The sequence below is a fragment of the Symsagittifera roscoffensis genome, chromosome 4 (genome assembly GCF_963678635.1).
Source record: "Symsagittifera roscoffensis chromosome 4, txSymRosc1.1, whole genome shotgun sequence".
Lineage (NCBI taxonomy): Eukaryota > Metazoa > Xenacoelomorpha > Acoela > Convolutidae > Symsagittifera > Symsagittifera roscoffensis.
The window spans coordinates 59,885,384-59,901,259 of NC_087065.1; the positions used below are offsets into that span (position 1 = coordinate 59,885,384).

The following is a 15,876-nucleotide window of genomic DNA, read 5'->3' on the forward strand; positions in this document are numbered from 1 at the left end:
GAAAATTTTGGTTCACATAATTTTTTTCAATATATTTTTTAAACTTTTTTCGCAAGTGGTGCGAAGCTCCTCTTCGATTCTGTGTTTTTAAATTTTCTTCTGGTTCTGATTTTTTTTTTCAAGTTCAATTCAAGTTCATATGCTAAAATGGAGGAAGTTACGCGCTTCAATAACGAAAGTGCAAATCGCCTTTTGGTTTGTTGTTTAATTTCTACTCCGATCAAGTCTCAGCAATATCTACAAAAATACTACTACCTTCAAAATAACATCACTCTCACAGCGTGTCCATTCTGCCATATGTCATTTCAATAGTCGACCATCTGGGCCCTAATTTGCACGAAAATTTTTATCCGACAGCTTGCTAACGAGCTGATGTATTTCAGTTAACGCTCACCGTCGTTACAGTGCTGAAGATTATCTTTGCGTATTGTTTTCATAAGAAGCGAAAGCATTCTATGTGCGTTAGAATGAATAATTTTTCATGTGCATTCTTGTATGAATATTTTTTCATGTGCATTCTTGTAGTGTCTAGAATGAAGAATTTGAGCGGCTTGGTCCTCAAAGGGGTATAATTTTTTCTTTCAGTTGTGTTATGTCGAAAATTTTTCTTTCAGTTGTGTAATGTCAAAAAGTTGGATAGCGCTGCGGCGTTCTAATTTTGTACTATCAAATAATTGCCTTCAATGTCACAGTTTAATGCGAACTTCGCCTGTTTCAAGCAGTCATCAGAATAAAAATGTTACCCCGCAGTTTCAACAATCGTCTTCGCAATCTCAAGTTGCTACTCATTCCTTGCTACAGTCTATAATCGGAACAGGTGACCCATTAGTTGTAAAGAGATGGGAGAACTTCAGACCTAGCTTACCCCAGCCCAAAACTGCCTGGATTGACCAACTGACGAATGTTGAATGGGGTTATCCAGTCGGTTTGGTGACACTACATCCAGATGTCTGGTACACACACCCAAGACTAGATCTTCTTAGAGAAGTGGTTGATTGGCAGGATAAGTACAAAAAAGTGGAGTGGGATTTTGTTCCAAATCGGGGAGAGTTGGTTGGTGGCGGACCTAAACCATGGCCTCAAAAGGGTACGGGCAAAGCACGACAAAGTAGTGTCAATGCACCGCATTGGAGAGGAGGAGCTGGTCCCTTTGGACCGCGAGGTCCCCACTCTTTTTACGTACCAATGGCACCTGAGAAGCGAGCACATGCGTTACGCATTGCGTTAACATGCAAATATTTACAAGATGACGTCAAATTTGTTACTGATTATTCCGATGTGTTTCCTACTGGTGACGAGTTTTTGTCCGAAGTACGAGAATCTAGAGGTTGGGGCTTCATGGCACTTTTTATTGGTTTGAAAGAAGTTGAAGATTTGCCAGAACACTTTCGAAGTTGTGTTGTCGGACAAAAAGATATTCACTACTTGCCTCTGGGAATGATAAGCGTTAAAACTTTGATGAAGTTTCCTACAATTGTAATGGATATGGCTACTTTAGATGAACTGGAAGCGAAACTTCTGTTCCAGATTCATAAATTTTCAGAAGCTTCAAAATACCCGGGAACTGAAGAAGTCATGAACTTCATGAAAAAATTGTCTTGTATTGAATCTTAAATTACTGCAAGCTTTGTCTGCTTTTATGAATCATGTTTTTGTTTAAATATGAAATTAATTTTTTTCTTTCATTGTTGTTATCATGGACCTCAGTGCATGTGCGTAGTATGAAAGTGTTCATTCTGCTGGATCTGTGAAAAATCGTGATTCAACATGATAATTTAATATAAACCTGAAAGGTAGGACATTATACATCTCGTTTTTCGACTTAATTGATGTCTCAGATAGATCTTCAAGGTTTTGTTCTGAGCCACATAGTGTAGCTGATTCAAATCATGGGCTGTTCCCTTTAGGGTTAGATATGTATTGAGCCTGAAACTGCTCGATTTTATTGGGACATTTGAGGCAGGGGCAAATTTGTGGGGCGGACGCTTCTCCCTCAGGGATTCGGCCCCTGCCGGCCCAAAGAGTCCCCCCTTTGAACTGTTTTAAGTTATCCATTTTTGGCCGACGAACCTTAAAATTTTCAAAAAGCGACTTCGGCGCCAGTATTCACTAATTTTAAGGGGTGATCGCCGGGTGATTTTTAGGCCTTTTTTGCCCGTTTTTTTTCAAAATTTTGCCTGCGGCGCAGAAATTTTGGCTAAAACAGGCAATTTTTAGTGCTTGAGGAGAGCTCGGAAAATCAATTTGGTGGAACTAAAAAAATACGACAAAATTTCGGAAAATTTATGAAAATCCGCCCACCCTCGAGAAAATCCTAGATCCGCCCCTGATATGAGGTCGTGGAGAAACTTGATAATAATAGTCATAATAATCATAATAATAATAATAATCATAATTTCCATAACAATCATGATAATAATGATAATAATCATCATAATAATAATTGTAATAAATAATAATAAACATAATAATCATATTAATAATCATAATAATCATAAAAATACTAATAATAATCATAGTAATGATAATCATAATAATAGTAATAATAATCATAATAGTAATAATCATAATACTAATCATAATAATCATATTACTATAATGACAACAACAACAATGATAATAAATTGTTTCCAATCTAGGAGAACCATAAATATGTCAGGGTTATTTATTACTCGGTTATAAAAATATGAATTGGGAGGACGCCATTAGGTTGCAAAAGTTTAATGTCAGGAAAAAGATAGGCTATTTTTTAAAAGTTGTCTCCTTACTTCAGCAAAAAAACAAATTTGAGTAAACGTTCTTAATCTTTTGTTTGGGTTCATGCATCCGTGTCACTAGAAGACAAATCAGTTGGATTTTTTTTTTGCAAAACAATGTCAACTGACCGTTTGTGAGTTAAAACACGTAGATGTGGGTGGAGTATATCTTGTGCTCAATTAACTCCTCTGGCAATTAGAGCAAACTACCACCCTCCATTGTGTGGCTAGCTGCAAAAACAAATCAAATTTAGAACGCTACGACAGATTTGCTTTCACAAATTAACAAATATTTCGCTCGTTTTTATCCACCTGGGAATTCAACTTGACATTGCGCGTTTGCTAGCGGTTAGTGCTCAACTAAGATAGGAAAAACTCGATCGATTTTGATTTATTTGGTTTCCAAGCCTCCCTGAAATCCTCGCAATGACTTTTTGCCGATGGAAACAAATGGTTTATAAATATTTATTGTTAAATGTAAAATTTTGCCTCTCTGACATCGTCTTGGTTGGATAAATCAGCCTCAGGCTCAGGCTCAATAATGGACTCATTTCTTTTGTGCTAGCTAGATGCATTAGCGAAGTGATATAGGTTCTCCTTCTTCACTTTTCCACTTCGGTTTGTTTTGATGGAGGGTTTCCACTTTAAGGCCGACTTATTAACAACCCCCACCCTTCAACTAGGTTATATTTCATTGCTCTTCATTGACTTCTCAATATAGAGTTTGAATGAGATTGAGATTAAGTTGAGCCACTTAATCGCCTTTTTTGCTCGTCCGTGAGATTGAGATTAAGTTGAGCCACTTAATCGCCTTTTTTGCTCGTCCGCCGAATTTGAAAACCTTCTAATTTCTGAGGTGATATCCACTTAGACTCGGGAGAGAAAAGGAAGTTTTTTCCTCTTTCCGTATTACAGGGATTTGTTTGATAAATACCTAACTGATCAGAATTAGGTGTAAATTCTTCAGATAAGCTCAGTGAATTGCTGAGTACTTCATTGGCTTGGTTGAAGGCGTGAAATATGCTTGGATACACTTGCGTTAAGTAATGAATAAAGCATTAGACACAATGGCCCGGAAACGCCGCGCTATGAAGTGGCGTTTCCTTTCCCTCGATTGGCTAATTTTATCAGGAAAGCAGTTAAGTTTTGAGCTGCAAAACTTAGCTATATTTAAATTGTGTTTTAGCCGGAGCATTCGGATTGATTGGTGAAAAATATGTGGAATAAAATATTGTTTATTATTTTGCTAACTTCTATTAAAAGTTTGAATAGTTTTTTTTTCGCATGCAAAATCTTATCTTTGGCCAAGCGGAATGGTTAATGGTGTCGAATCATTTTTTGGTATAGTTCTCTATCATCTTTGCCGCCGTGCAACTTTTGGTTGAATTATTTAACAAAGAGACGGATAACAATGCGAGGCAGCTTTTTCTTTTGATTCATTTCTGAAAAAAATCTGATTGGATCGTTTTTTGTTGCGGTAGTACTGTGCTGGTACATTGGAGAACATAAACGCTTTTGTCCCTTGGCAATTTCAATTTAGTCCCTTCAAAGTATGAAGCGGGTTATGAATGCTCTGCCTTATTCGCCTGTGCAGACCCTACAACTTCTGAAGTGAGACTACCTTAACCAACTATCCGCCCGCGGAGAGCACTGGTTATTATTACTAACTTTGTTTTGAAACATTTATCTCATTCCGTTTATTATCTTCTTTACTTTTACTCCCTCTATGTTATAACACCACTGATAAAGTTATCGCAATTGTCGCTTTTTTATAGGTCCTTCAAATGAATTCGAAAATCTTAACGGACCCTAAATGAAATTTTAGATGCTGCCATATTTTTTCTAGGCGAGCCAAGCTAATTTAAGCGTGTTGAATTTTCCTTGCTTTGGCGTTCATTACTTTTGCTTTCCCTGCAAATTAGTGTCAATCGATAGACGTAGTCTTGATACTTTTTCATTCATACTCAACCATACATACTATTCATCAAAATTGAATATTGTATATGTGGCATATTCGGTTACAACTTCCTCATAAATAACTTATCAATATTTTCATTCCGTGGGTAAAAACTATGTGGTGCCTCGGATAATACTAGATTACTACAAAATTAGTAATTTGCTACCAACTTCCTTGTGTTTAGACATTTATACATGTGAATGTACTTATTTTCGAACCTGATTTAGTTGAAAATTAGACTTGTTAGAGACCATCTTTGCAGTTTACCTCGAAACACGGTTGTGTCGTGTATTCGGTGTTTTAACATTGTTGAGGATAGAAATCCAACAGTTATTCGGGACGAAATTGGGATCCTTGTTTGTAGACATGTTTTGACTTACCAGAAAACAATGTTGGTAACAAATCTAGTGGTCCATAAAAAAGAATCCTCGCGGTCTAGGACGTGGTCAATAGACCTTTAAATATACATTGTCAACGATCTAAAGCGACGGTCTGACATGAAAAGGTATATCGGAAGCGAATTCTAGTTAAAGCTCTCTAGGATCAGTCAAGTCCTCAGCAGTTGTATTAAATTTGCCAGGCCGTTAACACCAACTGAACTTATGTACCTGTGCGCCTTTGAATTTGACTCAATTTGTTCAGATTTGAGAGCGGATTGGACATTATTTATGATTGGGTTTTTGCGTTTATGACAGCGCTTATTATTCCAATCTGCGGAAATTAGCTGTAGATTTAATACCCGAAGTTTTGGTGTTCTTATTTGCTACTCACTACGATGAAAATTGCCAAGCGATTAGTTACCAACGCAGTCTTCAGGATATCGTTTGGAGTGGCTTTGATAGCTAGTAAGTGAAGTAATCAAATATTTTTAATTCTTGTTTAAGAGAATTCTTAAAAGTAACTAGGTAATATAAATATCTTCATCAAAGAGGTTGAACAATCATTTTGAAAAATTGAACTGAAAAGGGACTTTGCGACTGGTTTCTCAAGTTGAACGGGTATTTTTACGATTTTTTGGAATTTAAGTAACTGTGGTATAGTGGCGGGAACAAATTTTGGGTTTGGTTTTTTCCCTTGAAGTTAGATACACGAAATGAAAATGTTACCGTATTTAGAATGAGTTATCATCTTAATGCACTTTCAGTCCTGATAATGATGCCAAAAAAAGTAAAAATTCCATTTTCATACCTTTGATATGTAGCAAAATGAAAAATCACTCCCATTTAAAGCAAAAAAATGATATATCATTCCGGCTGATTACTCTTGCTATTAGCAAGCGTTACCAAATGAAAATGACTTTTTTTGGGTTCTCTTTTAGTTTAACAGAATTACTTGGCTTAGTTTACACCTTGGTTCATGAAATCGAAAGGCGTTAGTTTGCTCTTGTGGCGTTGAGGTAACGCTCCTGCCTACAAAAAGAAAGTTCACGATTTCGAATAAATCAAAAGCAATAAAAACACTAAAAAAAAACTAAAATTTTAATGAGAAAGTGTTTTTATTGCTTTTGATTTATTCGCGAGGTAACTAATTCAAAAAATTGTTGACTTGGGTCGAATAATAAACAATAAGGAAGACTTTTCAAGCGCGAATCGAGCAATAAAAACACCTTCAAAAATATCTCGAAAAAAATAGTCTAATAATCACATTTCGAAATCCTTTTGCTCGCGAATACGATCAAAAAACTGTTATCAGGACTGTTTCTGAAAACTTATTTTTGTTGAAACAGTCCTCATTATGAATCAAACTAGTGAACACAACTTAGCTGAGGTTTGTTTAGTTTTTGATCAGAGTAGTCAAAAACCAGTTTTAATTTTTAAGGCAATCCAAAACATGAGTGTCAATAACCTCTTTAATGCAGAAAGTTTTATGAGAAAATTTATCCACAATAGAGCTGAAAGTTTTTGCGTTTGATTTGAACGTTGTCTAGTACCGCCACCGGCTGAACTCCAAAAACAAAAGACAAAAATTTGCGGGCCACTTTGATTACACCGAAGACTTTAGTCAAGGTGTTATGGTATCGTGTAACGGGTTTTTTTTTTAATGTTGTCTGTTGTCAAGTGTCGACAAATAACGTCCACAGTTATCAATTATCATGTGGGCTGGACTATATCGCGCTATGTCACGTGATTGTGTATGTTTGTTTCTTTATTTGTTCATCTTTATTTATTTAATTATCTGTTCTTCTATTTATTTAATTATGTTTAGTTTGCTTATATTAAACAGTGTATACATGTGTTATTACGATTTTTAGTTCTCGAACTGTTATTTCATGATCTTTGTCAATATATCAAAATTTTATTGTATACATGTGTTAGTGCCATTTTTAGTTCTCGAACTGTTATTCCATGATCTTTGTCAATATAGCAAAATTTTGGTGTATACATCTGTTAGTACGATTTTTAGCTCTAGAACTGTTATTCCATGATATTTGTCAATATAGCAAAAATTTGACGTATACATGTGTTAGTACGATTTTTAGCTCTCGAACTGTTATTTCATGATCTTTGCCAATATAGCAAAATTTTGGTGTATACATGTGTTCGTACGATTTTTAGCTCACGAACTGTTATTTCAGGCTCTTTGTCAATATATCAAAATTTTATTGTATACATGTGTTAGTACCATTTTTAGTTCTCGAACTGTTATTTCAGGCTCTTTGTCAATATAGTAAAATTTTGGTGTATACATGTGTTAGTACGATTTTTAGTTCTAGAAGTGTTATTTTATGATCTTCGTTGATATATCAAAAATTTAACCTATACATGTGTTAGTACGATTTTCAGTTCTAGAACTGTTATTTCAGGCTCTTTCTCGATATAGCAAAATTTTGGTGTATACATGTATTAGTACGATTTTTTGTTCTAGAACTGTTATTCTTCAATTATTAGTTGTTCAAGTTGCTTGGTTTTTGCTTCAGTTTCTATGCCTTCGGTGTATTGCGCGTAGGGCCTATGTTTCTAAACATCAAATGAAACCGGCTCGAAGGTTTTTTGATTATATTTGTTTTCGAGACATACAAACATTTTAGTCCACCTAAAATATTTCAACATAATTCTTGATTTTTTCGACTTTTCAGGTTTTTTAAGGTTTGTATGTATTGCAAGTGGGGTGAAGCTCCACTTTGCCTCTGTGAAAACAATTTAGTTGAATTTCTTATTTTGAATTCTCAAAAACTTTTAAATTTTTTTCTCAATTTATACCGTGCTTTAGCGTGCGTAGTGTTTTAATACGAGTAATAATGTTTTCCTACCTAATTTAAATTGGTGCTCAAGTTGGAGCTTTGACATTCAATTAGTAATCAGTAGAAAATTAGAAACTGCGCTTCATAAAATTTCCAACTCTATAATTGTCTTAGTTTTTTTTAAATGCTTGTTTTGGACATTATAAAAACGAAAGACATCAAATTAGGGGCCACATTGATTCTAGATGTCAAAAGAAACTGGTTCGAAGCTTTTGGGTTTAGTCAAATTCTGAGCGAATAAGACGAGCGAGCAATCTTTAAATATGCGGATAATTTTTAACTCAAGACTTGAAAACTTGGTTTTGCTACAATAATTTCTTGGATGGTTATTTGTTTTGTTGTTTAGTATGCCAAATTTACCATAAATACCGAAAATATTAAAGTTCCATGTTTCCGTTCAGATCCTCAAAACTCACCCTCAAAAAACACATTTTAATGAACAAATTGGAATTGTTTTTCGTTCTTGTTGTTTATTTAAAATTTGACTGACTACTTGCTCAGAAACCGGCTATACTTCGTTTCTATCTTGCGATTTTTAGTAATTTATTAAAGCAAGCGCATTCATTTTTGAAGACCGAGTCGAGCGTATTTACCCTTGCGATAAGAAAATAAGAAAGGGTTTTGCAATCGGTTGCTAGAGTTTTTTTCCCGTAAAATACAAATGGTAAATGATGGTTCAGTTTATAATAAATTCATTTTTTTCGCGTCTCCTGGGACGGCAAAGGTATTGGGTTCGTATCTAAGGGGCATACTTCTGTTCAAACGGGAAATATTCCGTTTCAATAAAAAGTGTGGGTTTTTTTTTGTGTGCTTATGTTTTGTCGGCTTAGTTGCCGCATCGTAAAATTGTTTTTTTGTTTACGCAAATAAATTGTAGTTAATTTTAGTGTTTTGATTTTTTCTGCAGTTCGTAACTTTACTAATCTTGGCTTCATATTTTTTTTTAAAAAAATTTTTATCGCTTCAAAAGTTTATTCTGCCCAAGTGATTTCGGCTTATTTTTTTTGGAGTAGTTTCAAGAAAAACATAATTTTTATGCTCCTCTCTGGATTGCACAAAATGCTGAAAATCTTAATAGAATCAGCTTAATGGTCGCCTCATATTGAGTCTTTCGACAAGCGAAAAACCTTTTTATGTGCGTGTTTCTGTGTTTTGAAGGTGGGGGGACTTAATATGTTTTTATTAGTCATAATGTATTTCGATTTATTTTCAGTTTCTTAAATTTTTTTGGCCTATTAGGTTTCGGCATATGTTATGTCGGTTTAGTGACCGCATAATGTTTCATTTGACGAGCAGATAAAATTTTATGTGCGTGTGTTTTGGGAGTGTGTGGGACTTGATAACTTTTTATAAGTCTTGTTTCTGCTAAAGTATTTTCGATTTTGTTATTGCTCGGTAAAATGTCTTCCCATAATGATTTCACATTCTGTTGTCGTGTCATGTTTTAGTTTCAAAACTAGACTGATTCATTTTGATAGATATAATTGACATTTTCCTTTTCTGTCGAATTAGCGGCTTTCCTTGTTTTGTATCGCAAGTGGTGCGAAGCTGGTGCTCAAGGAAACAAATGTTAAAGAAATTTTTGAGTTTGATCACGCATAAATGTAGTTTTTCGCGATTTGAAGTTTGATTGTTTTTAAACTCAATTCGATTCCATTTGCTACAAGAAAGGTAAATTCCTCTCTCGAATAACAAATGTTCAAATGTCGCAAAGAAGGTGAATTTTTTGTGATTGGATCTTCAGTAGTTTTTTTTTCGACTAACTAGAGTCATTCAGGTTTTTTGCGGCATTGGAACTTCTGTCATTCGAAAGCGAAATTGGCTGTCCTTTGACAAGTTACTTTGAATTGAACTTGAAAAGCAATCAAAAGTCAAACAGTGCAAAGTTTCAGTGTTTTTCTCTGATTTTCGAAACTGGACTTCCTCTTTGGCTTTTTTCCTACTGTATGTGCGTACAGTTTTTCAAGTAGATCTCGCACTAATCTTTGCCAAGATTCATTGCAAGCTTTCCGCGTGATTCAAGGGTCATGAGCTGCGACATCTGCCTAATTGAAATGTGTGTTCGTTGCTGCCTTTTTTGTTAGTTTTTATTCTTGGCCAACATCCGTGGCGGATTGGTTGATTTCCAAGGTTTGAGAGTCCCATTTACTCCATTGGATCCCTAACGATCATAGTGTTGTTTACGCTTGTTACATTTTTTTCTTTATGTTAGCGAACGCATCGTGTAAGTACAAATAAGCAAGTTGGAACCTATGAAGATTATTAAATTGCCTTGAAATTGATCAATGATATAGTGTGGTGAAGGTATTACTGTTTTTGTAACGACAGCTAGCGTGTGGTTTACTACGAGATTTTTCTCCAGTTAAGTACTTTTTGCATTCTTTTTCCCTGATAAGCTTTACTGTATTTTATGCATGTAAATAATGATAACGCACTGTCTCTGCTGCAGTAGTCTTTTCAAAAGCTTTTAATATGCGGTGTCTTCGCAATCTTGTGGAACTAGTTCATGACACCTGCTCCCAAAGGGACCAGTATGCTGACTCAGCAATTATTTGAAGGGATCAAGCCACCGCTTGCGTTCGAGAGTCATACGCCCATAGAATAGTTCAGTACAGAGTTCTATAGGGTTGGATACTATCACCCACTGTTTTTTACACCTGCAAGGTTGCGAAGTGTAGTGTATTAGTACGAGCGTTCTGTTTTTCTAACCTAATTTGCAAATAAATGTGTTCACTAAAAGTGATCACTTATTTATTGACACTTTTGATATAATCACGTACCATTGGAAAAATTAATGGCATTTGTTTTCTGCGTCATTTTGGCTAGTGTTTGTGATGGAATAAGCATCCGTGGCTGAGTGGTTGCTGCGTGAGACTCATAATCTATAAGTCGTAGATGAAATACGAAGCTTAGCCGATTTTGTTAATTCGAAGCTTATTCCTACTCTATTTTCTGCATTTTATAGAGCTGCTTTTTGTCGTAATCTCGCCACTGTTTGCGAAGCAAAACTTCCTTTGTTTAAGTTTCTACGTCCATGGCGCCTGTTCCCCACGAAAGGGGGTTCGCCTCGTCTCATATGCGGCCGACTTCCATCCCTTCCCTCGAGGCTCTGATATCGAGAAAGCATCTAATTCTGGCTACCTGAAGCATCTATACGACTTTTTCATTACTCGGAAACTAAGTTTTTGCATCTTGTGAAGGATCAGTGACATTTTTTTCATCTTAAAATACAAGACTTTTATACAAGGCATCAAGTGTAATTTTAATCAATGGGCCTCTCCCGCTTAGCAAAACAATCCTCTGACAAGGCCAGGAACAAGAAAGAGTCCTGAAAGTCTTAGCCAGTTCCACCTGGGGTCAAACCAAAGAAACTGTGATTCCAGCTTGCAAAGCCCTCATCAGACACATTCTAGGTTACGCCTCGCCTACCTGGTCATACGTTACTGGTCTTCTATTTAACTACTCGCACAACGAAAACCCTCCCGTAGATTATAATAACCGAGACAAAGTCTCCTCCATTGTTTATAAAATATTTTAAACCCATTTTAATTCTCAACCATGCAAAACAAGCAATCAATTTTCTTACCGACGTCCCACCCGCCAAGGTTTTTTGTATCCTACCACCCAAAGTTGACCTCTCAGAACAATCCTACGCCAGACATACCCGCTGTAAGCGCTCCCAACTCCGGTCCCGGTATAGCCGGCTTTCCAACATTTACCTTACCCGATTAGAGAGCTTTCTTTCTCCTCTATGCCGAACCTTCTACCTTGCATCGCACTATTTGCCTTTTTTCTACTGTCTCCAAGCATTTTCTACTTACCCTTGCAGGCCTGAGGCTTCGGCCGGTGGATGCTGCGAAGTTTCTTGACCTTGGGTCAGAACAACAACATACATGTAAATTAGCGCTAAGAGGGGCAAACACTGCTAGTTATGATTTTACACAACTAATAGTACAAGATAATAATTGAGATTTTGATAACATTTGAAGATATCAATGCTCTGACCTGAAAACTAAAAAATACTTTCCTAGCGATTTGTAAAACCCCGATATCTGCACGAAAAAAGCAGCTGAGTTGCATTTGTTTTATTTCACCTCAGAGCATGGATATCTTTCAGATGCTATCAAAATTCTGTGTAAAATTGCTAATTGTAAAACTGTAATTACTTTGAAGAAGAACCAACCCGATAACAATTTTTTCGTTCGTTTCCTGAAAATTGTACTAATTACAATAGCTTGATTTATCATTATATTCAGTATCGTTTTTTCTTTTCTAGCGCTATCTTACATATATTAGCACTTAACACAGAAATTAAATACAAAAATGTGGGGGTTTGACAATAGTTAATTTTGGCTAATTAAAACGTGTATAATTTTGTTTTTTAACGCGTAAACGGTGAATAAATTCGGCTCAGAAAACATTTTTAATTGTTAAAATATTTGAGCACACAAACAATCAGTTTCCTCTTGCGTTCTCTGGTGTTTTTGCTTGTGTATGTTAAGTGCAACTTCGTCTGTATTCCTATATCATAGTTGTTTTTTTTTTAATTGACTCATTGTTTTTGTGCCCAAGTGTGACCTAGTGTCTGTTTTTTTATGTAAAATGAATGTCATATGGGTCACGTGATATATCATTTTGAAGTCTCGCAAATTGATGCGAAATTGAAAATCAGTGTCAACAACAGCCTGAACTGAAAAAAAAATGTTCAAGTTTCGATCATGTCGCGCTGAACAAAAAACGGCCGAAAATTTATCAAAAGATGAATGATTAGATGTTCTCCATTTTAAATGCCAGAACAATTTTGCTTACCGACTTCAAGCTCTGGAAGTCAAATAGTATACTAATTCCTTTTTAAAAGTGGACAAATTTTTTTCGAGCGCTCCACCTCTTGAATACTCGGTAAGCGTGTTCCTTTTTTTATGTCTTTCTTCCTTCATTTCACTTGTACTTCAATAACCACAGAATAATGGTGTTTATTGCCAGTTTATGTTGTAAAGCGTGCAAATTTGTTCTCTCGGAAGCACTTTCAGGAAGTCTTAGATTGTAAACTTTAGTTATTAATGAGAACGTGCCAGAAATCTGAAGTACCATTATTCGTACCAAGGAAAAGATGCTAATGAAAACCATTAAATTTCACCCCTAAGAGGACATTGCACTCCTATCTTAACTTAGAACATTTTGCAATTGCAGTTAATGAACTGCGATTGGAGGTGGAGATTTCAGGGAGGTGTTGTTTTAGTTTTTTTTTAATTTATGAAAGCTGTAATTTTTGATATCTTCAAAAGTTCAATTTTAGCTCATCATATGGAGTCAAGTTTAGCCTACCAGCCGTTAATTTTTTTGCTGTGCGGCGATAGATTCTAGAATATATTCTAGAATATTCGAGATAGATCAAGAATAGATTTTTTAAAATGTTATTCGCAGTTTTTTAGAAATTAAATTAGTCGAATTATAAAATTTCGAAATAAATAAAGCACACTTTTAAAGTACCGCAATTATGAGGATCTTACAATTTCGCCATTAACGGGGATGATGAGCATCTTAATTGAAACCATACTCAACGGTACGAAAGTCAAAATTGTTGTCGGTACATAATTATATAACAAACAAGAGTAGTCCTTTGCTGTGCAAGTAGCGCACAATGTTCCGACGACAGTTATCATTGCAAAAAGAAAATGTTTAAGAAAGGGCGAAACCGAAACTGGTAGAATTGTGTGGGAGGAATAATTTCAAATTTCTTCCTTTCAGTTTTTAGTTTCGGTTTCTTCATGAAGTTTTATACGACGACAGATCTTGCCATGATATCATGCATCATATATCAGCGTTAAAGTTTCTCAAACAATTGTTGCGTGAACTAAGATTTACGATGAATGTCTTCATTTGTTAAATTATGAAAGTATTACTGGCGGGATGATATTTTATCTAATGAAATAGCAATTGGAGTTCAACTTCGAAGAATAAAGCAGCATTATACTTATGTAACAGTTCTATAGCAGTTACGAAAATCGTGCAAATTGCAATGCAGATGATGATGAAACTTTCGGGTGATCAATACTCTGCTAATTTGTTGTCGTAATTTGCGGTCGTAGTTTTGTTGACACTCGCTCTGTTTTTATGTGCTGTATTGTTGTGTTTAGGTGTGATGTTCCGGTTCAACCTGTTCTCCTTTATCTACCTCCTCTTCCTCCTCTGGCTGCCCCTCCTCTCCTCCCCCTCCGACAGGACCATGCGAGGTGAGTCACACTCCTCCAAATATATGAAGATTCAAACTTAATTACCAGTTTTATTGTATGTTGACATGCTCAGTTTTATAAAATTTCACATTAACTGCCAGTTGTTATTACGCTTGTGACTATCTATTTATTTTTCTTACATCACTGTTCCCTAAAAAAGCTAGAGAAGTCGTTCTCTTAATCGGGCTGAAATTGTTTCAAAAATGTTTCAGAATGGGAAAAACAGGCAATCGAATTTTAAAAAAGTTGAAAAGAATTAAGTTAAAAATAAAAATAAGAAAAATTGGCTTTCCTGCAACAGTCAAAAATTTGTACGTATTAAGAGTTTTTAAACCCGCCTCACATTTTGTTATGACAAGTCTGTTTTTGGATCAAAAGAGGCCCACCAAAGTGTTGTCGGCCTAGTTGACGACCAGTAAATTTTTTTTACTGCTCATTTGTCGACCAGTAAATTTTTCTTCATGCTTATTTTAGGCTGTCGATTGTTTTTTCTTCAATTTGAATAAATATCATTCGAGACAAACATATGAGTTTTTTGTTGATATAGTTTTTTCGAAATTAAAAATATCAACTTGGCTTTCGTCTTTTTGTCTTTTGTCTAGCTGTCATGCTAGATTTGTGTTGCATCGCAAATGTTGCCAATGGTGGCCAAATATCTAGGCACAAACTATCTATCATCTCGAAATAAAGAAAAATGAAATCCAAAATCGTTTGGAAGACGTTTTTTCTGGTTTTTTGATATGAAGTCTCTTTTGTAACGACATTTCGTGCAAAACACATTTTGATCAGATCAAATTCTGTTATTACGCTTGCCATTAGTAAGCGATATCAAACTGGAATATAGACTTTTTAACAGAATCACTTAAAACTTGTTTAACAGAATCACTTGATTCACTTGTATCTTGGTTCATAATGAATTCTAACTTCTATGCGAGTCCGGCACTTCGCCTGGAGGTAGAGAATAGACCTGGGACAAAAAAAGTATTTACACTTGCGAAGCTAGTGTATCAGTACGAACCTTCTTTTTTCGGCAGTTTGGTGCGGCACTTACGTGTGGCACCCAATAATGGTGGGGCAGCCGTACAGCTTTTTGATCGCATTTGCTTTGACATTCGAATACTAATATATTAACACAGTCGATGCATTTTTAATTCATCAAATGATCCGAAAAAAGCTATTTGTTTCAAACAATATCAGAATCATAAAAACTCGATTTTAGAAATTTTCCCACTCAATATAAATTGCATTTTTTTTACGAAATGCATATTGAATTGCATAATTTGTACATAATGTAGCTTTATGCTTTGCGATTTTTTACATGCAAAGTTAGTGTGGATGCCTTCAGTTTGTTATATTCCAAAAAAATAATTGTGAAATTAAGTCTATTTGTATTTTGTGCTGAATAGCATTGGTAATTTGTTAGCATATGAAGCTGCTTTTTTTCGTTACTAGTGTTTGTCGGTTGTTAAGCTTGAGTGGCTGAGGGGATAGTGCATGATACTCAAATTCTCTTGATTGCAGTAGGTCGCAGACTTTTTCGAGACTTATTTCTAATTTTTCTTATTTAACTTGATGGAGCTGTTTTTAGTCGTGTTCTCGCAAGTGCGTGCGAAGCACAGCCTCGCCTCTGTGTAAAATTTTTTAAAAAAGGATGTTAGTTTTCAAAAACGGATTTTCGAATAAAAGGAT

At 35.4% G+C, this 15,876-nt stretch overlaps 2 protein-coding genes across 2 annotated transcripts in view; both read left to right on the plus strand.

The window, feature by feature from the left end:
* The first annotated feature begins 589 nt into the window (after positions 1–589).
* Positions 590–1,685, plus strand: LOC134844468 (large ribosomal subunit protein uL4m-like). Its single transcript, XM_063861165.1, has one exon. The coding sequence runs from the start codon at positions 622–624 to the stop codon at positions 1,612–1,614; it is 993 nt and encodes a 330-aa protein (XP_063717235.1). The 5' UTR covers positions 590–621; the 3' UTR covers positions 1,615–1,685.
* Positions 1,686–3,963: 2,278 nt separating this feature from the next.
* Positions 3,964–15,876, plus strand: part of LOC134844964 (piezo-type mechanosensitive ion channel component 1-like) — a 133,655-nt gene continuing 121,742 nt past the window's right edge. The window contains exons 1-2 of the mRNA XM_063861791.1: positions 3,964–5,558; positions 14,092–14,187. Coding sequence (XP_063717861.1) covers positions 5,489–5,558; positions 14,092–14,187 — 166 coding nt within the window. The 5' untranslated portion in view covers positions 3,964–5,488. The remainder of the gene's footprint in view (positions 5,559–14,091; positions 14,188–15,876) is intronic.